Source organism: Gymnogyps californianus, chromosome 6 (assembly GCF_018139145.2).
Source record: "Gymnogyps californianus isolate 813 chromosome 6, ASM1813914v2, whole genome shotgun sequence".
In the NCBI taxonomy this organism is placed as follows: Eukaryota; Metazoa; Chordata; class Aves; order Accipitriformes; family Cathartidae; genus Gymnogyps; species Gymnogyps californianus.
Genome location: NC_059476.1, coordinates 18,029,071 through 18,052,036, shown reverse-complemented (window position 1 = coordinate 18,052,036; position 22,966 = coordinate 18,029,071). Strand labels below are relative to the sequence as shown.

The window sequence follows — 22,966 nt, the reverse complement described above, 5'->3', positions numbered from 1 at the left end:
CTACCTTTTTATTGGCTGACTCCTGCAATGTTTGTTTGCGCATTTCTCAGCATCTTCAGTAAATGGGAAAGGTATCTAACAAATATCCTACAAACCACAGTCCTTCATTACACAGCTGTGATTTATCCCTGAAGTATTGTGTGAACCAAGTGAAATACATAAATCTATATGGAAATATATTCAGTGATCGTATATTTAACGCTTGTATTGTAATGGATATATCTGATGTGACAAGGTTGCACAGGTAACCTGATTTGAAGTGTCTTGATTTTGAGGGCCTGACTTTGCAACCATAACATTTTAAGATAGCTTGCAATATTGCGCATATAGTAAGATAAGAAAACCTTAACTTGGTTATAGTGTTTTGGGACATACAGAAATAGGTGCAAGTGCAGGGTCAACAAGTGTCTGTACAGTATTCGTGTGTTTGTGTAAAGTGGCCTTAAAGAGGCCTAAAATCTAGGCCATTGTATATTCTTTGCAAGATGTGTATTTATCAGTAAGTCATGTTTTCTATTCCTCAGTAATTCCAATGTTTTAACAAAAAACTTGTGTTCAATATTTGTTCCAGGGCTGTTGTCATGTGAGACATGGTTTTTTTACTACACTTGCTAAGAATCTCTGTCTGCTGCTGGTGGTTTAGATTGAAGGAGGAATGTAGTTTTGTAACTTGCATGTCTGAACACTTGGATTCTTGAGAATGCAAGTTCTTACTCCTGTCATGGAACAACATTGTCAGGAATGATGTGCAGTACTGATTGTACTCTGCTTTCTGTATCAGGTAGGCAGACAACACTTCTGCTCCTTTGTACATTATTAAATATGATACTTTGCCCTGAGTTCTCAGACAAAAAAATTACTTCATTTTAAAGCCAATTTTTTAGTTCTAGTTTTAAGTTTTCCTTTGTTTTTTTTCCTAGCTATTCAGTTAATGACAATTATATGGAAGAGAAATTAAGTTAACGATATCAAAGAAATATGGGGGGAGAGGTGTGTTGCTATGTCTGTCAGAAGTCAGACTTGACATACCTGACAGCATTAACTAGTGGCAGCTGCTGGCATTGCAACAGTTGTAAGGTAAAGGTTCAGGTATAGGATTGCACCAAGTTACCATTTCCTAGATTCTGTATTGGCTGCTGAATCAATAGTGTCAGGATTTTTAACATAGCATGCTCCATCCTGAGTGCTAATTTATTTTATATCCTTGCAAAATGCAAAATTGCTCAAACCTTTCTCTTCTCCAGCTAAAATTGTGTTTCAAAATACATCTACACCACAGTCTGCCCAGGCTATAAAAGATCTAGCTTGGGTATGGAAAGCAGAGTATGTAGTCTGCTTCCTTTCTTCCTGTATAAAACTGTGAGTATAGTAAAATAGGTGATCACATACTGGTGGGTTTGTGTTCTCCCCCCCCCCCCCCCCCCCCCCCCCCCCCCCCCCCCCCCCTCCCTGAGCCTTATTTTGTGGTTAGGATGTTCTCATCTCAGGGTGAATGGATTATTTTGTGGAAGGTGATGTTGCCTATCAAATTCCTGCCTCATTTTGTTGTTGAAACTGTAAGGCACCCCTGTAATGATGTAGAACATGGCTAAAAAGAAAAGAAGGGTTTGAGGATGAAAGTAGTTGAATGTTTATCTATCTAGAGCCTATTGGTTATTTGTAGATCAGCCACAACGTTACATGTAGTGCTGAGCACTTAGAGCTGAGGGGCAGGAGCAGCAGTGCTTTGAGCATGGAAAGGGCTCAGTATTGCTAATTACATTAAAAACCTGATACTCAGTCTTTCATATGGAAGTGTATAGGTACACTTGAGTTTCACTTTTTCATGCCTTTTTCTTCCCCAGTTCTAGAATGATGGTGATACTACACATTTAACTCAGAAAGCAATGTTTGAAGAACATAGACACTTTTGTGAGGAGCAACATGTAAAGGTTAACAAGAAACAGACAGTTTTGTTAAAAGAACAACGTTTAAATACTGTGCAGGACATGAGTGAATAAGGCAAGGACTCTCCATGAACGCAAAGAAAGCTAAATACTGAGTGGCTGCTTTTTCATGGTGTATTTTCCATTGTGAGTATTGCTTGAAATAGTAACCTTCCAAAGTGATGTTTCATGTAACTAAATAATATCAGAGTACACATATAGATGGAATAAATTAAGCTTGCAGAGACTAATAACTTTTGTTAATTTTGAGGCCTTGACTTGGCAATCCTAATGTTCTAAACATTACACTAGTACTAAGTGTAGTATTAGTATAATACTAATTAACACCAACTGAACAATATACTAAACATAGCATATATGTAGTACTGTGAACAGTCTGTCATAGGCAGGCTTGTGTAAAGTCTGTATTCTTTACGTTGTTTCTTACTTGCCAGTGTCTCATTTGCTTCACATCTGGGGTAAGTAGTATCAGTGTTACAGAGGAAAGAAACTGAGATGCAACAAGGTAGGTAGCCATGTGCTGAACATCTTCGTCATATTAGTAAGCAGTTCTTTCTAGAAGACGGGTGCATTACTTGTAGAAGTAATTGATCAAAACCACAAGGAAGTAGTTGCAGCATCCAGCTACAACGTATCTTTACGTGATTTGCTGAGACTTTGCAAGTCTTGGCTCAATCTTGCCTTAAATGCCTTGCAGATAATCCTAGAGAACACTGCCTAATCTGGAACAAAAAGAACAAAGCAGGTGTGTAGAGAGTGTCAGTTTTGGAAAATACCTTTAAGATGGATGAGTTTTTGGGTCCAGTGAAATCAAACACATCTAGAACTAATTAACAACTGTTCCTAAAAGTTTTTCATTGGTGCAATTTATACATTCATCAATTTAGTTTTCACCACTTCAGCCTTTGTGGAAATTACAATAAGTAAACCACTGTGATAGAACAGGCGTGAAAAAAAGAGAGGGTTTTTTTTTGTATGTATGTGTAAACAGTAATTCTGCAAGAATTGAGTGGGTAGTTGGTTTAGCAATGAGGCAGTGTGCTTGGGTCACCAACAGCAGGCAATTTGGAGACAAAAGATTTGAGAGCTATTTAGCCAAATATAAATGCTAAAGCTGTAAAAAGTGATAGTTTTCATAACAACAGAACTTGCAAAGGAGCACATACAAATATATACATTAAAACATTAACACCAGTGAATTGATGCTTTCTTGCTGGAAGGATGCTAAGAAATGTGATCCAGCAATGCCTTGATACACTATTGACTTTACAATATTTTTAATTTTATTTGCACATTTGAAAATACAAACAAAAACATTAATGAGAGTAAAGCCGAGGAAAAAGACAATGCATGTCCATTAATCCAAAACATTGAGGGAGCTTTATTGCCACTAACCACATGAAGTAGAGTCTTATTTTCAGCTTGTACACAGTGGTACATTAGGTTGAGTTGCTCTAACTTCTGGGGCTGTGCACTTTACAAAGAAATTGCTGAAAGCAGTGATCTGTGGTAAACTTAACAAATGGAAAGATCACTGTGGGTATTCTCATTTTTAAAGTGAAAATGTCCTACAGGAAATCTGTCTTTAAATAGCAGTCAAAGGACCAGGCTGTGGTATGCAGTTGTTCTTCACGTGACTTTGAATACCCGTGTTGTCACAGATGGAAACCACAGACAAGAGTATATCTGCTTTGGCTTCTTGTGTTAAATACAAGTGCTTTTCTGATAAAAGTGACACAGGGTTGAACTTTATGAACTGTGTCTCTTACTGCTCCGTAGGTGCTCTTAAAGACTATTTTCCATCATTTTGGATTTTCTTCTTTTAATACCTGATCCGCGTGTTTTGGGATGTTGAAAGAAATGATTAAGAAAAGTCTTCATTTTAGCAGTTTGAATAAGAAACTCTTACAATGTGTTTCAGTTTCGTCGAGTCTTTTGTGTTGTTTTGGCTGTCAATTAGAACTAGGGAGGTGCGCTGATGATTCTCTACTATTTCGGCAACACTGTCAAAGCGCTGGATAGAGAGAACAAAAATTAATTAGTGCTAGCTTCCTCTAATGCTCTAATATTGACAGTAATCACTGCATCATCTTTTTCTCTTTGCTTCTCCCACCATTGAAGAGAGTGGAGCTGTGACTTTTGCCAAGTGAGATGCTCTGCCTTTTAGTAAGAGCATTGATCCTGCTCTTAGTCCTGATTCTAGTCATAAACAGATTAAATTTGGACAATGGAAGATACTATGGCCACTAGCTGTCTCATCTCATGCTCCTTTCGGTTTGCAATTACCACCTGCAGAAACTGAACCACAGATGTTGTTACATGGCATATTAAACTGACATCGCTTTCAGTTTACCTTAATATATACCAGGCTGCAGACCATGGCAGTTTGGAAGCTGCTTCATCTGTGGTTCAGCCACCTCAGTTAGAGGGAAGGTGATCTCCAGGAGTAATATGGTACAGACAGTCATCAATGAGAACTGTTTTAGTTATGCAATTTTAACGTTTGTCACTGTAAATTAATACCCAGAATCTGCTAGGTCTGTTGCTTTTCCTTTTGGTCTTTGGTCAAATACAGATTTTGGACTGTCTTTCTCCTGAGGTCATTTTTGACCCTTTGTTGAAGGCCAGATGAGCCTCAGCCTATTTATTCTGTAACCTCATAACCATTGCCTGGGAGGCAGATAATTGGGCTAAGGCAAGCCTACTTTCACATCCGTGAAAAGCCTACTCCGTGCAGTGATAAACAGTTTTTATTGGTATTTGGGTTCCAAGTTTCTGTTTTGCTGTCAGAGTAATTGTCTGTGTGGTATAATAGCCAACCAGTGATTTTTGCACTCTAGTTCTAGAGTTTAACATTTTCTTTATGTGAAAATAGGATTAAAAAGTACTGTAATTCTCTTTTTTTGATAGAGGTTTTTGGGTTTTTGGGGGCTTTGTTTTGGTTTTGGCTTTTTTTTTTTTTTTTTTTTTTGAGCATGGCTGTTCCTCCTTTACGATTCTCCAAGAAACTTAGTTAGAGTCTCAGGTAGAATGTGACTAGAGGACTATAAACAGCTGGAGGATTTATCTAGCAGCTGCAGCTCTGATCCTGATAACTTTTCAAAACAGTTCTATGAGTACGTTTTAAACTTGATCTGTGGTTTTAATTACAGCATGCGGGAGCTGATGTTACACTGGTTTCTCTAGCTTGATCAGTCATTATATAGGATATACTTTTATCTTGATACATGAAGAATCCTTTTGCTCACAGTGCAATATATCTTAATCCCTGCTTATTAAAGGTATATAACTGAAAACTGTTAGGAAAAAAATCCCCACATCATCTCACCTCTTCACCACTTTTTTCTCTGCCCAGTGCATATTGTCTTGTTGATTCAATAAATCGTATAGGAATGTTGTATACTCTTCTGTTGTAAAACACAACCAGTGTGTATGGTTGCCGTGAATCCTGTCCAGAACTCTTTCTTACTAGAAAAGCTCCATCCTAAAGAGAGAAAAGTAGTAAGTGTATTCAGCTTATTTTTTTTCCAACAACTTAGTTTGTTTTTAGCTTAATATTTTCATCTATATTAGCATTAAACCCTTTTCTCCCATTAGAAAAACTGTACAGGAGGAGATGAGAAGTGGCATGTATTCCAGCTGTCTAACAGTAGCTTAGAAAAGTGTCATTTAAAAGTCACCTTTGCTGCTGCCTATTCTCTCTCAGCCAGAAAAGAAAGAATAAACAAACACACAGTGGCAGCAGTCTGTTGGGGTCCACAGATTATTAGGAAATGAAGTTACTATCAGTGGCAGTAGGTAGGCAAGAAAGCAGTGAGAGGTGGAGATACTGTTTCTCCAGAGCTGTAAAAAGCACTCTGATAAAGACGAGCTACTGACACTGTAGCCCAGTGCTCACTAGCTAGCAGTAGCCTACACTGGTGATAACCCCAGTGCTCTGCCCCTTTATCCTGCTTTGTGGAGTTAGGCAAGAGTGGAAATGTATGTGATGCTGAGGATGCAACTCTACATGTTACCATTCCCTTCTGTGACACTAGCTTTTGTACACGGAATAGTTGAGAAAACTCAAATTCTCCAAATACCTAAATGCATAGTGTTGCTATTTCAAAATATATAGCAGCATCAGCCTTTCCAAATAGTGGCTGTTTTTACATGAGCCATTGGACAGTGGTGGAGATCATTTAAAAGTCATGGGGCTTTGCCTTCCATTTTAATGGATGCACGTAAGCTATCAGATCTTCCTCAGCTCTCTAGTCTGTAATAGCTTTCTCTGCAGTGCATCAGTCTGAGTTACACTAATGCAAATTTGTCTTGGGATGGAAACCATAGTTAAATAGTTTCACCACAATAACTTCATGTTTGACAGTATTTGCATGGCACAGTATTCTGACCTGTTCAGAATGCAACTGATGTTCTTAGAATATTTCTAGTTGTCTTTCAATTTTTTTCTTTGAAGTTTTTCATGAAATACACATTCTTTAAAAGTGACCTACCTTGTTTGATCGGTACAATGCATCTTCTGCCGTTTTCCTATCACAGGTAGCAGCATACCATGCTTTACTATGAACACCAGCATCCTAGAAAGAGAGAAACAGTGTTTCACCTGTAAAATAATAAAGAATATGGCCTGTAGGGGAGTTACTACTAAATAATGACAGCTGTGAAGAACTCAAATGCAGAACACTTTAGAAAACACAGAATTTAGAAAATTCTTTGCCAGAAGCTTACTGTTTTTGTTGGCTAGAGGTAGGACAAAGAAAAACTAGTGTGTCAAAACAGTGGTAACGTGTGATAGAAGGCTGATATATGACAGAAGAGAGAAAGATACCCTGAGGAAAGCAGTCAGGTTCAACTGGAGGATAGTTTGGTATTTTTAAAGCAGGAAGCTATTCTAGTAGAATTTAGAGAGGGTATCCAGGAAATGTTGAGCAATAAATTGACCATTAACAATTTAAATGCTGCTCAGCTGTGGGCTAGCCAATGAAATGTCCAGATTTGCTAGGCATCTAAGCTTTGGGAATGGAGTTTCCCATATACTTAATGCTATTTGTGAACATGATCATGATTGTCTCCATCTGGATAGCACGGAGGTTTGGTAAGTGCATCTTTTGCTCTTTTTGTTATTAAATAAGGACAAATGGATGGAGTCCTACAAAACAGGAATAATTAATGTCTTTCCTCTACTAACACAGCAGTTCAGCCCCCAGTGCTTTCACCTGAGACACGAGATATGGATTCAATTCCGCTTCTCTTTGGATTGAGTCTGAATATATCCTTACATTTGAAACAGTGCTCTTATCTAAAAGGCATAAAACCATGTTTACTGTGGAGAAGGATTACATCTGTGACAGAATACAAGAGCAGCTTATATTTTATAATGTATCTCTTGGGTGCCTCATTTCTGTATGTTGTCCCACTGTGAACACCTCAAAGATCACCCTTTTCTCCATTCTGTTAAATGCTTGCCAGCATTCTATACAGTAAATGAACATAACCTGTTCTTTCAGTGGAAAACATAGGACAAGGGACTTAATGGATGGGGGCATAGGTGCAGACCTGAAGATACAAGGTAGAAAGATTGGCACCCTAAAGATAGGTGGATTCTGTTTTAGAAGATAAAAGCTCTCATAGCAAAGGAAGTGCAAAGATAGATGTGAGGAAGTGATGGCAGTTGGGAGTGAGTGGTACAAGATTATAATTTGAGTAAGAGAAGAAGTGGTAGAAAACCAGGTAGTAAGATGATGCAGGATTGAGTGGTCATTTGGGAACAGGAGTGGAGTTTAGGGGAAGGGTATGGGGGATTTTAGAGAAGTCTGAAAAGAAATACTCAAGGAAAGGACAGGATGAGGGATTAGAAGCAACATTAGCCCTATGCATTATCAGACTTCAATAGCTAGAAGATTAACTAGCAGGTGATAAAACCAGCAATCATAAAAAGTGAGCTCTTGCTGAGGAGGTCGATGCAAAAGCTAAAGTCAAGTGAGTGGAGAGGCTATAGAAATAGTGCTGAGTATTTCCTAATCAATACTTCTGGGTATTAACCTTCCTGGTCATTTGAACAGTTTTGCTCCAACTTTATAGCAACAAGCTTAATGATAAAGTTCATCTTCACACAAGCTTTGTCACCTCTGTACAAAACACATTAAAGATGAAGTTGCACATTACGGCTGAGCTGGTCTAGCTGGCTTATTGCTGCCAAAAAGGGAATGTCTTGGCTTCTCTCTTGTGCTCATTTTGTTGCTCATCTGATCCCATGATGAGATAATTCACTTTAGTAATATCGCAGAAAAAAATTTGTTACCTTTTTTGTTTTGTCTTGTTTTGTGTTTGACTGCCAGGTTGGTTTTCTGTCAGTTTAATGAGTTGCCTCAGCCCACTGCAGGGTCAGAGGAACACCAGAGAAGCCTGTGGCTGGGAGGGGAGTTGACAGTGAGGAGAGAGCAGAGCCTCCATTTTGTGGGCATTGCACTAAATTCTTAGATTGGCTCAAGCCATAACATGTAACTTTACCTCCAAAGTTCTTCCATGTATTTCTCCAGTCACACTATTCATTGGAAAAAGATAGGATGAGAGGAATTGCAAGTATGCAAGGTACTCAGCCACTTAGAAAATGAGTCCAGTAAACCAATCTTTGTTCAACAGAACAAGGAATCAACTGCCTCCAGACCTTTCTTCTAGCACTATCTGTGGCCTATAATCTGGAAGCAGAGAGCTGCTGCCAAAGTGTTTGGATGGGAACCAAACAAATAATGAACCTTATGGGCATGAATCATGTCTGCAAGCACCTGTATTGTGCAGGATGCTACAGGAAATGATACCACTGTACATAATTGGTGGGAAAATAACACTAACTAACCGTTAATATATATATATTTTTTTTTTTAACACAAAATGGATGTTTTATTAAGCTCTGGTTTTGCCCATGGCTGTTACATAAAAGCTGCAAATGTAATTGCTACAAGCTGTTTATTTAGTGTCTGCTGGATTGTTTATTTGAAAGCAATTTTTATAATAAATATCCAGTATGACATACTGTTAACATTTTTCTAGAACTTCAAGTCCTTTGTGTTCTTCACTGTTGTATTATCTTTGTCATGCCAGGCTTTAGAACATTTAATGTTATTGGCTCTGCATAGTAGAGCCTTTGTTTTGCACTCAACAGAACAATTTTTACCTTGTTTGTGACTACTAGGCTAATAAGAATGGCTTCCTGCATTTTGTAGTCTCCCTTCATCCAAAATGAGAGTATGGGGAATAGCACTGAAATGAAAATAACTTTGCATTTACTTAGATTATTCAAAGCTTAATGTTGCAAAGAAATAGAGAAAAAAGAATTGGTCATAAAACTGACAGCATTAACTGTAATGAGAAGAGGTCTGTTTAAGGGAACAGAAAGGAGTAGGACTGGGGAGAGACTAAAACACATAGGGGGAGGCATCACAGCATCCTCTGAGAGGGGCAACAGTGACTTTCTTCTTGGTTCTTAAAACTTTGCTGACACCCCAAACCGCAATAAATAGGGCAATGTTCATAAAAGTGATTCTACCCTCTGCATCCTGCTGTATTGGGCCAGCCAGCAGAGCATCCCTGTTTCCTCCTACAAATTACTGGGATTTCTTAGCACATCACATCAGCGCAGGCTAACACTAATAGCTGCAGATGGCTTCATTGTATCTGCTTCGTGCACTTTTTTTTTTTCCAGGACACAGTATGTACAGCTATAAGTTAGAAAAAAGTAGGCAATTAAAAACTCTTTATAGCCATCTATATCAAAGACTAGACTTAAGTACATCACCGCAGATTTCCTTTTTTCAAATGATGTCGAAGTATTATGAACTGGGGAGTCAGGAAGACCTGAAACTAAGAAGCTTTTTTGGGTTTTGTTTAAAGTGGCTGGTAGAGTGCCAAGGTTTGGTATAATGCTATTTACATATTTTTCTACAGTTTGTTAAAGCTCTCCTATGCTATATGTTCTAAGCATTTGTTTGTATGAAAGCTAACATTCAGATTATTTGTGCTACAGAAAATCTTCACTGCAAAAGGGGACATGGATGCCCTCCACAAAAGGTGTATGATTTTTATTTAGAAAGGGGGTAGGGGCAGAAATACTACTTTAAAGTAAAGGATAAGAAGATTTCTGTAAAATGAATTTAGCTAATGTTATACCTGGTCTGCAGTACTTGAAATAGATGAAATGCTGCTGTGAGGGGAAGTACCCAGAGAACGGTTTGCAGCTTCTGGCACTTCTAGAAAAGAGAAAGAACAACATGTATAAGTTTTCAAAGTATGTTTGTTATGCTGTAAGAAATTGATTTGTTACAAGGACTTTGGAAGATCTGGAAATGCTTGACCTTTGGTATCACTCAGGAAAGCTATCTAGTGTAAATGGATGGGCCCTATATAAGAGCCTAGGACACTTGCCTGCTCAAAAGAGGAGCCTTGCTTATAAAGAGAGAAACAGTTTGGTTAATAACAGTTTGCTTAACAACTTGGTTAATAACCAGAGCTAGACTTAAAATGCAAGAAACCCCACCACGACCACCTAAGTGAATCAATGTAGCAATAGATAAAGAAAATGCAGGAACAATGCAAAAAGCACTCAGTCCAGTGTGGAAGTAGTCACATAGGTGAGGGAGTCAGGAAAACAAATGTAGCTCGGAGATCGTTTTTCACTAATTTAGTCCAGCTGAAATGTTTGTGTGCAATGTACGTGTGCAAGCAGTCTAGGTAGCTAAATAGAGAAGCAGAACTAGTAGGAAAGATTATGAAGCTTAATTATAATTGTAATAACAAAGCATAGTAGGAAATAGCTATTAGGGCTGAAATACAGATGTCAAAGAGTTTTAGAAATTAGAAGGGAAATGGTTGAGTAGTGTTGCATAGTAATGATATCATAGAAATATGGGAAATAAGTATAGATAATTGTTTTCTGGTAAAACAGAATCTTGGTCAAAGAAAGTATAGGCGTCTGCTATAGGTACTTGTGATCAGAGTTGGGCATAGATCGATATCATTATACTAGAGAAGATGATTGTAGAAAGTTGAGTGTTACTTACTCTATGATGTGAGGTTTTATTTCCTGTTTGTTTTACTTATTGGGGGGGGGGGGGGGAAATGCTACTAGGATTGTTAGCACTCACCTGTTCCTGGACATGATACTTTGCAGACTGCTTTATCAAATCTTCACTAATATAATTCTGACTTAGACTTTAGGTTCAGAAAGCGGTAAGAATGTTACAGAGGAGGTCATACAGTGACTCAGAATTAAAAAAATGCAGTTGGACTGGAGAGCTCAAAGACACCTGCGTGAAGCAGGTTTAGAACTTCTTTTGTAGTAAAGATGCAACTCTCTGGAAGCTGCATTCCAAGTACAGGGGAGACGTTGTAAGGAGCAGTTCCAGCTCTCAATGAATAAAAAAAATCACCTGAAGAAGGCTATTCAATATTAAGAACTTTGGGTTTTCTGTCAAATTTTGACTGACCAGCTGCAAAAGCTACAGCTGAAAAGTACATTGTGTGAATAAAGTAAGAATTGCTAGAAGTCAGGCTGAATTAGACTTTACAAAAGGAAATTAAAATAAGTAATAAGAGATTCCTTAGCTGTGTAAAAAGGAAAGAGAAATGGGGCTGTCTGCAGTAAGAATTTTATTGATTTTAAAAGATAATCTAGGTACTAAACCAATAGTAGTTCTGGTACAGAAATGGAAATTTCCACAACGAAATTGGAAGCAAAACTCAAATACCTTAGTGCAATTGAACTGGTGGGCCCAGGTAATCTTTATGCCAGAAATTTAAAAAACTGCCACATGAAATTACAGGGCTAGTAACAATTATTTTAAATAAATTTCATGTCAGGGTGGTACCATATGATTAAAGAATACCAAACATAATTACTATACTTAAAGTGGAAAAAGTGACCTGAGCAACTACAGGTCTCTGACTCCACAGAACACAAGGCCCTAGGAGACAATTTGAAGGAAAGAACGTTAAGATTTGGAGGTAAAGGTACAACTAGCAAGAGAAAATCTGAAATTTACCCAAGCAGATAAAATGTTATAGCTCTTTCCTAAAATAACAGTGTTCTACAAAGAGGGAATATGGTACTGTACTTACTCTGGACTTCAGCAGAGCATTTGATAGCGTGCCATATGAGAAATTAGTACTTGTTATGAAGAAGATGAAAGTTAGCACCAGGCTTGTATGGTGACAAGGAAGAGATTGCAGGTTGTGCTGAAGGGACATTAGTGATTGGGACCAACTGTATCTGTGATTAAGTTGTTATTGGACCTGGCACAGACTAAGAGTGTGTTAAAAGTTTACTAATCAGAGCATCATTTAGCACCAGATGACCTCGAAGAATAGTTACACTTTAGTAAGAATTTATGCTACAAGTTGAAGCACATTAGTTGTGTGACAGGAGCAGACAAACTTGAGAGCATCAGTCTATTGCATGAATATGAACCGTTATAATACTTCCACAGCATAGGAAATGTAATTGCAACATACATCAAGCAAACATTTCCAGGAAATAGAAGTACTAATAAGAGCATATAAATTTAAGCTACACCACATGCAGATTTCTATGTGCAATTCTCATCATCCATTTACAGTATGAAAGATACGTTCAGACTGAAATATTTGCAGAAAAGGGCTTGTAGGAAGGTCAGACAAGTGTCTGCTAACAAGAGACTAGAAAAATGTTAGATCTAATTTACACTTCTGTGCAAAGAGAGTTCATATACGTATTACCTAATTTGTTTTTAACTGTGAACTGAAATGAAGTCCCTCTTTGAAAGTATTACTTACAGAAGAGCTTTAGTGTTTGCCATTATAAAAATAACTTCTTTTTTTTCCCCTGTAGAGAAAGAATAAATTGCTGGATGCAATAATAATCTGTCTGGCTTCTAGGCAACAGAAGCCTGGAACAGCCCAGAAATGTCATATTTAGGGTTCTTCTGTGGCAAGAAAGATTGATGGAATCTTTATTATTATGGGAACTGACCTAAACTGCCTTTGGTAGAAATTTCCAGTAGTCACAAATGGGAATGAAGCACCCAGTTTCCACTGATTTATACAATAACCCTGGCATACTCCCTTAATTTTACTAGCTGAGCTAAGCCCCTGGATACTTGATCTCCTCTTTGTATGCATTACAGACACAAATGTTAATTCCAAATTAATGAATATGCATGGCATCTTGAAATAATCTCAATTCAAAGATTAATTTGAAATTACAAGTTAATCACATTTTAATTCAAAATCTGAATTATACTTACTTGGCAGAATTGAGAACTTTTGGAGCAAAGGCCTGAAATAAATATCAAGAGATTACAGAAAGGTCTGAGGAGATCTACCCAGTTCTGAAAATATTAAAATTGTGTATTTGAAGCATACAGTGGTAGAATGTGTTCCGTCTCACCCATTTGTCCATTGAGAAATAAGGGCCAGATACAGGTATTTAAAAAAATCATATCCCACTAGTACTGACAATTAGGAATTTAAACATCTGGTTTAAATCTCCATCACCTAATTAGAGATTATATTCTTCCATGCTTTTTGGTGGTGGTTATAGTATTTGGATGCATTTGCCATGTTTCATTTTTTGCTACTGTGAGGCTTCAAGAAACAAGACTTTCAAAAGGCAACAGAATGCTACAGAGAAAAACAGTGCTCCCCTTTGAACTTCTCACAGCTGTGTTCAGACTGAACAGTAGGAGCTGGTGCATTGAAATATTCAAAAGATGATGAAAAGGGATTTTACTTTTGGGCACCACTTGGAAGGGGTGGAAGCAGAAGCTCTTGGCTGGAACCTCGTCGTCGTTCTGGTGCTGTAGGTTTTTCTGTAGTTTGGGAAAACAGATTGTAGAGTCAAGATTTCTTCAGAAATATATTGTCCCAGATAAGAGAGTCCTAGTAGTTGAAGGAGGGTTTCTTTTATTATTATAGCTTTTGGGGTTTTTCCTTACATGGCAGCTTGCCATCCTGCTGCTTTCTTTATTAACTAGTGGCATACCACCAAATTTCTAGGCAAATAGCTGCACTGTGAATGCCTGCAGGAGCTCAGTGGGAGACTTGCCTTCTGAGAAGCGAGCTGTGTGACATGGGGGAGGACGCTGGGGCAGGCTGCCTACAAGAGCTCACCCGGAGGAGGTGCGGCTGGGCTGGCTGGCTGCATCTTACCCTTGTGTTAGACAGGAGCTCCTGCTGAGTTTTTGCCTCGAGGAGCTGCCGCCTTGCACAGAGGTGAGACGCGTTTTCTGCCTGTGCGAGGGACTGGCTCTTGCCAGGAGTCGGCTCCGTGTGAGGTGGTTCTTGCCGAGTTCAGAATGATGCGCTCGCGCTTCGCCTCCCTTCCCCCTTCTCCACTTTGAGGACTATATGGCACATTGCTGGTCCATTATGTTGTACGTTACCCTGCCAGTAACCTCAATAGTTCTACTGTGACTGCTTTTAGAGAACAATGGTATTCAGTGCAACTAAGGCTGGCCAGATCCAATTCGAAACTGCTAAAACCAACTCCCCACCCCCAAAACCTAGAATAAATTGAATGTGGTGGTGTTTGTTTCATGTTTTTAATAAAAAGAAAATTAAATTCTGATAAATGTCAACTTTTTCACAGTAGTGGAGATAATTTACCTTCACTTGCAGTTAAGGTCTCTCTGGAAGGTAAACATGGTTTCTGCAATAAAACAGAAGGAAACCAAATATTAAATGGTATGTCACTTGTACAGCAAATGTTTATCTTTTTATACTTTTTGTGAACTAGTTTATGTTTAGAATTCACAGCATCCTGGAAGGATTAGGAGGTAGGGACATGGCCATTCTGTGAAGAGTCTCTAGTTGTATGATCTTGAAGCTTGGGATTTTGCAAAGTACATTTGGAAAGAATCTCAGTTTGTGTGTATAAATAGATGGACAAAAGTAAAATCTAGAGATGCGTGCTTTTTTTTTTTTTTTTAACTCCCATCAGTAAGTTTATGGTGTAACAAATGGTTCGTTCTTATCTCAAGTCCATCCCAAATACTTGCAAATCAAAATTTGAATATTTTCATCTTTGTCAAGCTATGCTCACAAATGTCTGAACACATTTCTTTTTACTGAAAGTTAAACTGTCAGTTTAGCTCACAGTAAAAACTCGCCCAACCTTCCAGTTTCAATTTTTTTTTTCATTTTGAAACAATGATAATAAACTGTCAGTTTCGAAACATTTGTCAAATGAATTTCTTTGAAAATTTTAACCAGTTCTCTCACTGTCTCCCACAAGAGGTTTTGGGATATTTTTCTAATGATGAAATACTTACTGAAAAACCTCCAACAAATTCTGGTAAAATCCCGCTCAAGAAAGATCTTGAGCTATCACTCTTACAATAAATCCATGTTCCCCATATGCAGCCCTGAATATTTCAGGGAATACTTCTGAATGGCCTGTGTTCCCATTTACTTCTCATTTTATTCTGTTCTTGCACTGCGTTTATTGTTACATCCTAGAGTATTGAATTCAAACATCCCTTTAATCAAAAGATTTTTCTGCTTGAGCTTTCTCACTGCTGCTTAGTTCACATAACAGCACCCAAGTATTTCCTTTCTTTCTAACTCTCTCTTTCCCCCATTCTTTTTATGCATTTATGTTGTACCCAAACTCATGATAAAATTAAGTTTTACAGTAAGTTAAAAATCACCTGTAAAATTATCATTTGATTATGCAATTACAAGTCAACTTACTGGTGAATTTACTGCATTAGAAGTTTTCTTTCTGCAGATTGGAGGGGGAAAAAAAAAAAAAAAAGAGTATGGTTACTTAGCAGATAGATGAATTCATTTAGCAACTAAGCATCAGGTTCACGGATTCCCTAGATATTTCTGGCCAAGATGGGATGCATCTCCTTATTGGATAGCTGTAGCAGTTAGGAGGGGAAAACACAAACAAACAAAAAACCCAACAAAAAATGAGTAAGGGTATCAGATGTAATGTGGGTTCTCAGGGAAGGTACTTATGCAAGGAAGTTACACTCTGTCCAATACTTAAGGTGACAGCTTGGGTGGGGCAGAAGAGTTTTAATGAAAAACACAACTTTCTGCATTTATAGGCATGCATGTGCTATTGCTGCAGTATGTGACTAAATTAAGCAAGCCAGCCAGCATCTGCCACCAGTGGCAGGCAGTGAAGGGCAATGCCACTGGCATACAAACAGTATTCCTCCAGAAATAACGAAATAATAGCTTGCCTTTACCTAGTCAGGATATCTTTCATGAACAGGAATAAAAATTACTCCTGAATTCTGATAGCCATAGGCAAGGATAGGAGTTGCTCCTAATACACCTATTGACCCCATCCCGTCAAAGAAGTAGTTTTATTATTTTCTACTTACAGGCCCCTTGGTAATGGAGATGGAGCTGCTCCAGTGGGAAATCTGGATTCTTGTGTGTTATTGAAGCTATGATCTAGAGATGCAAATGACATATTTAGTATGCAATAATAGCTGTATCTGAACAGTGGATTTTCCTCACTGCTATTTCAGTGTTAGTGTAATAAAAGTAAAAAATATCCATTGGTTTAATTTTTGTCTTAACATGTTTTCACTCTGATTATACTAGAAAACAGTTCAGTAACGTTTCTTGCTTATTGCTGACTGTTACAGATAAAATTTACACTGACACACTCCACTACGTGCTATATTAAGGTCACCAGTGACATATTGACAACAAATCTCTCTCATATTGCCATGTTTTCAGTACAGCATACTTACTTTCATCATTACTGTTTGCTTCATGGTCCTGTAATGGAAAAATAGGTTAGATTTAATAATAATTCCTTTTTTAATTGCTTCTTATCAAATGGGAAGTGCATAAATAATCTGGTCTTGGTAATCTGTAGTAATGTTTAAAGAAGTATTTGTACAGAAGGCATATAATATCCAGAATACTTTTCATCAAGCTTTTATGATGACATTTGAAAAATTTTAGCAAACATCAATCTAATTTTGAACATTCTAGTAACCTTGAGATCGCTTGTAGTATTGAGAAGATTGGCCCTGAATTTTGCAGCGAGACCTTTTGGTTCATGTTTCATTTCTGAGCTGGAAAGCAGAAATTTTGCAGCAGATTTGAATATACTAAGAACACATCTTCCACTGAATGGAGGATGCCAAGTAGACTGTCTTTTCACCATGCTAGAATTGAAGCGATCCAACTCATTTCCTGGCTTCTTTTGGAGATGCTTTCTTTTGGCTCCCGCTTCTTGTCTTTTAGGGAATCAGACTCCCATATGATAAGTACCTTTCAAAGAGGCACCAGTTATTAATTTGTCCATCTTCATCCACCAGGTTAATGGCTTTTCACTAATGTTGGTCACAAATGCATCCATTCTCTGGTTGGAGAGGTGTAATCCATCATCCAACAGTTAAAGGAGATGTGGAGAAATTTTTCTCCCAGTCAGCCCAGGCATTTGAGGGGAAAAAGGGTTACAGTTCTGTTAACATGATCAGTGCTGGTTAGTGTTGAGAATGGATTGAATGGGAGCAGTTAACAGACGTTTCAGTTATTGTTTTGCTTTGTCAGTGTGCACAGTCAGGGATGGAAAGGCGCAGCACAGCACTGGACAAACATCATGCTCATTACCATGATTTTCTTTAAAACTGTAAGGGCTGACCACTTACACAGCAAGCAAAGACCCAAAAATTTGGACTACACTGGGTAATTCTTTTCTAGGCTGACTCTTGTGCCAAACTGGGTAACTGCAAGTACCCAGGAGCTGAATACACCCATTGAACACATGAGTGTTTGTTTGGGACCTCCATCCTTGGTGCTGTAACTAACTCAGTGTGTGGCCCCAGCAAAACAAGAGTCTCTCTTGATTCTCTGCAAAGCTAGGATGATATTCATCTCAGAGGTAAGCTCTGAGAGTGAATTAATGGAGAGGTTTCAGTGGCAATATGGCACTCGAGTCTATTCTGAAGCAGGAGTATTCTCGTTAGTGCTGATCAGAGTGTGGAATTTCTGTCCAACGTTCTCCCTTCAGAAGGATTTTTTCTTTAATCTTATATTGGTAAGAAAAGCTGAGAAATCAAACCCTTTCATAAAAGAGAAATCCTGGACTTGGCACCACTCAGGAATTGTTCAGCATCTTACAGGATAGAGATCTAAATTGGAAGAATGTTGTGATGAGGTGGAAGGGAAACTAAAATGCTGGTACTGTTGTATGTAGAGGTGTGCAAACCACACCCCCCCCCCCCCCCCCGAAATACTTGGTATATCTAGAAATTTAAGAATTAAAACTAAGACTTTAGGATGTTCTTATACCACCTGCATTATGTTACCGTAACATCTAATGCGATGGTATGACCCCAAATTCCTGATTTTAAGCATCTAATTTCTCTATGTAGTTATTGGTAGACTGATTATTTCTTAAGGACAATTCAGAGCATTGGGCTGGGACAGAGTTTGATGCCCATAGCTTTTGGCACAGATGCCGATGCAGTTACTGTCACCCTGTTTCTCTTGGTAGTTTGCTCCTCACACGCACCCTCTCTTGTGCTGGCACAACTGTTAGTAGAGCTATGGTGCAGAACAATTTATGGAACTAATCTGGCTGAAAAAGAACCTTTTATGTATTTGCTTTTGCCCATTAGCTGCTGTTGGACAAGTGTCCAAGTAGTTTGCTTCAGAAAACCTTTGTTCCAGCACAGTGGAAGGGACAGACTGGGGACAAGAGTAAAGGAAAAAGAGGAATGACTTAAACACAGCCTGAGGAACCCAAAGCTTGTAATGACTCCTTCATGGACTGCATTTTCTAGTGATACTGGTTACTCAGACAACCCAGTCTGACATTTTAGAAGGATTCAATTTTCAGAAAGACTTAATCATTCATCATCTGAGATGAATGAGGCTCAAGGAAGGTGCTTCAGATTGGGCAAAATCACCCATTGCTACTGAAAGTAAGGTTCCTGGAGTTTAACTGGTATTTTTTAGTACGAGAAATTATTTTTGTGGACTGAGACTTATATCCCTTAAAACACTTGAAATTTTTCTTGGATCAATACAGATGTCCAACGTACCTCTTTTGTCCAAGGGATTAATAGCCACAATTACAATATTAGATCAATCTGACATTGAGAGTCATCCGTTTCTGTTATTTAATCCAGATAATAAAAAGCATCCATCTATTTATATATATAAAACACAGAACAGCCTAAGTTTAACACATTCTTTTATAGTGGCACATTAATTACTCACTGCTTTTGGATGAAGACGATTTCTGGGAAGAGGCAAAATATTTCTGGAAAATATACACAAAATACACAAAATATACACAATAAGTTAAGATTTACTTATTTAATTGCTTGGCTCAGATATGCGTTTCAAGATCTAGAGAGGAGGAGGTCTGCAGTAAATGGATTTAATTGCAGCTATGCACCGCCGCGGTGGTTGTGGTGATGCTGTGCCCTTAGTGTGGAACTACTCTAGAAGAGCTTGTCCTGGACCTTGGGTCCCCTGCAACTGTGCACAGGACCTCACCAAACACCATAACACACACAGTGTTGTGGATGCCACCTGCTTTTCCTGGGGCATATGGCCTATTTTGTAGAGCGATGTCCTAGAGATGAGACAGTGGTTACAAAGCAGCTTCCTACACTTCTGGGGATATAGGAGTGAAATAGGCTGCATACTCAAGGTTCCTTTGCCTCTTTTCCTCCAGAGACTTGGAATATAAATCATAGATTTACTGTGTCCAGTTTCTTTACAAGCAATCCTGTGCCCCATCCCCTGCAAAAACATCTCATTTGCAAGGGTGCAGAGATGGGTAATAGGACTTTAAACTGGCTTGCAGAGATGTTTTACCTCTGCACTGGATCCCTAAAGGGATATTCAAGAAAACAGTACCCATTTGGCAAACTGGCTTGAATACAGAAATTCGCAAGGAAATGAGAACTTTCAGTTCTTACCTTGTCCCAACTTCCCTAGCTATTTGCATGTCCTGACAATTGCTTATTGTCTGAAGGCTACACAATAGAGAGAAGAAAATTTTGTCTCTGCTAATATTTCCTGTTGGTATAAGCTGCTGGTGACTTACCTGGAAGTATCCAGCTTAGGTGACTCTCTGGTCATGCTGTGCATGTGGGAGTGCTCCGTATTCTGAGCAGGCGTAGATGGAAGTGGCTTAGTGAACCTAGTAATGAAACATGAATTAAGAAAGGAAAATTACATTTAACAACAGTGAATACAAAGGCAACTTCTCTTTCTCTTCCCCTACCCCCTCAAAATTCTAAAAAGTACCCTTAAGAGGTATTTCTTTTTAATATGTGTTACGTTTGGGTTATTGAAATTAGCATAGAAATAGATTACAATCTTTGTGTAGATAATCTAAAGACAGAGAATTACTATATGTATATCTTCTAGAAAGAGAATTATCAAACATATAATATCTAGATGAGAAAATATATTTTCTGACAAGTTTTAAATAACGCACAAACATAGCAATGGGTTACCTGGTTACTGGTGGTGGTGATGGGTTTTCCTGTAAGACAAAATGCACTGAATTATTTGGTCACTTCTTGATTTCATAAAATACATTTGTATGATCCTCTTTGTGTTATCACAGCAATATCTTATTTTTGCTTTGTGGTATAGATTTCTAGTAGAACTCTGCCTGGTAATCTGCACTAGGATGGGAGAGGTAAGAAGTCACCACCAGTAAATCTGTGAAGCCCTGAGCACACTGCTTTGGCCATACGTCATGTCAGTACCAGTAAGTGGGAAGAAAATTACTGTGTCAGAACTGTCATTGCTCCTTTGCTACAGTTCTGCTTCTGGAAAGCATTCCCTTAGGCTGCTGCTTCCCAGACTGGATCACTATCACACAGGACTGGGAAACTTCAGCGCCTTCCCATTTACTCTGTTCTGCAGACCTTTGGAATTGGTTTGCCAGCTTTTCTGAGAAGGAAGTGTCAGAAAGTTTTAAGTGCAGACAAGAGATTTGTTCCCATTTTTCCCCTTTGAAAGGCTGATCATCTTTTTTTACAATCACATTTGTGCCCTGCCTGAGGGCAATGCAAGTCAAACTACAGAAAGGCCTTACCTCTTCTTCAGGAACCTCGTAGACTTCTGTAGGACAGGGAGGAAAAAAATGTGTTCTTTGGTTAGCAAAAACATACTGTGTATTACCAGAAAAACTGATCAGAATTTGTATCAGTTGTAGTTCTGCCCCTGGAAAAATAACTTGGAGAATCTGCTCAGAGCTTGATTCTGCCTCCAAAACCCTGGGGTAGCTACACTCCTGGTCGTCTAGTGGGAACTTCAGGAAAAGTCCCAGGAAGTCTGATAAACAGTCACTGTATTAATGAACCTTCCCCCCACACCACAACCTTTTTTGTTGTTTTTCTTTTTTCCCCCCAAAGAAAAATGAATGCTTGTGTTGTGCAAACCTGGGACAGGAAAAGATGTGTTATCACACCTGTGGTAGCATTTAGCCTTTCCTTGACTGTCAGGGAGGAAGAGATCAGGTGAATCATAAATACAAGCTGGCTCATTTGTGTGGCCAGCGTCCATCCCTGAGCTCTGTCCCACAGGTGTATTTTAATTCACAGATACTAAAAGCCAAAACCACCAGCATCCTTTTATATGTCCAGTTTCTTCAATGAAAATAGAATCATATTTCAACAAATTTCATGTCAGGCTTCATCGCTTTTATTGCATTGAAAAGGGTCCGAGTTCCCACCAGGGGGAGATGTTTTATTTTTTTTAGTAACATCTGTCAGGAGCCGGTTGTTGCTCAACACCAGTTTACAGAAAGGCTAAGATTGAAAAGGGCATTCTAAAATGTCTGAAAAGTAACTCACAAAATCTTAAGTCATTCAGAAAAAAAACTTTTGTAGTTTACGATTTGAAAGCTAAACACATTGCTAACGAATATGCAAAGACTTTTAAAGAACTGTGTGATTGGTCTGTAAAGGTTACATTCCAAGCAATTAATGAGATGATGAGGATGCAAAACAACTCGGAGTTAGCACAGCTGAGGAAGATTAAGCAAGTATATCTGCACTTACAAAAGCAAATATGATTCCTCTTTTTTGCTTCTGCTTTTGTTTCTTTTTCCAGATAAAGTGCTTTTTGTAGGACTTAAATGGAAACACTGTTATCACAGGACATGCAAAACGTCAGCTTATACGGAATTTCTTTAAGGTTGAATCTTGATGTGGTTTTAAAGTATTGAGTCTTGATTCCTACAGTGAAGTGGGATTACTAACATACTGAGTCCTATAATCGTTCTTGCTGTATTGATCCATTTGTGTTCCTCTGCTAGAGCAAAAGACTAAAAATAAATTAGTTTGGGGCAAATGACTTGCTCTAGTTTTATTCATGCTTAAAACAGATTTACTATCCAAGCTAGGCAAAACAATTGCTACAACATAGAAAAACCTAAAGGGGAACATATTTTTGTTTTACTGAAGTATGTCATATGGTTTGTGTCGTGAATACACCAAGGGTAATTTATTATTCCTCAGTCTTAGATTATTTTATTTTAACAGTGATACAAACTCCACGTACCTTGCATATCAGAAGTAAGGGGCGGCTTTGGAGAAGTCGGGGGGGCTGACTTTGTTGTCTTCATAAATCTGTTCACAGGAGCTAAAACCGTATTTTATTCATATACATATATACTTGTGCATGTGTGTGTATACACACACATACATTTTTATATACACACATATGTATTAAAAAACTAACAATGTAACATTTATACAATAAGAATAAATATTAAGTAGGCCCAAGTGGTAGCCTTTTTGTGTGACCTTGAACAAATCAACTGAGGCAGAAAGTAGCTCTCATTTTAAAAGGAAAACATTATTCAGTGTTCATGCCTTGCTGAATAGGTTTGATACTGTCAGTAATGTCAGAGAGCAGAACTACATACTCTTCTCTGTTTACTTTTCACCTTTGGACTGTAGTAGTTTCACTCTCCAGCTAAATATACTTCAAATAGTGAGGTAAAAAAAATAATGAATCAAAGTCTGTCTTTATCT

General features: G+C 38.2%; 1 protein-coding gene across 2 annotated transcripts in view; it reads right to left on the bottom strand.

The window, feature by feature from the left end:
* Positions 1-2,622: 2,622 nt before the first annotated feature.
* Positions 2,623-22,966, bottom strand: part of BLNK (B cell linker) — a 51,021-nt gene continuing 30,677 nt past the window's right edge. For both annotated transcript variants that reach the window (XM_050899212.1, XM_050899213.1), the window contains 15 exons: positions 22,491-22,571; positions 21,022-21,047; positions 20,432-20,460; positions 20,017-20,112; positions 19,179-19,221; positions 16,694-16,721; positions 16,316-16,388; positions 15,669-15,699; positions 14,583-14,625; positions 13,708-13,786; positions 13,223-13,254; positions 10,113-10,192; positions 6,440-6,523; positions 5,275-5,430; positions 2,623-3,960 (listed from right to left, as the gene is read on the bottom strand). In XM_050899212.1, coding sequence (XP_050755169.1) covers positions 3,829-3,960; positions 5,275-5,430; positions 6,440-6,523; positions 10,113-10,192; positions 13,223-13,254; positions 13,708-13,786; positions 14,583-14,625; positions 15,669-15,699; positions 16,316-16,388; positions 16,694-16,721; positions 19,179-19,221; positions 20,017-20,112; positions 20,432-20,460; positions 21,022-21,047; positions 22,491-22,571 — 1,013 coding nt within the window. In that variant the 3' untranslated portion in view covers positions 2,623-3,828. The remainder of the gene's footprint in view (positions 3,961-5,274; positions 5,431-6,439; positions 6,524-10,112; positions 10,193-13,222; positions 13,255-13,707; positions 13,787-14,582; positions 14,626-15,668; positions 15,700-16,315; positions 16,389-16,693; positions 16,722-19,178; positions 19,222-20,016; positions 20,113-20,431; positions 20,461-21,021; positions 21,048-22,490; positions 22,572-22,966) is intronic.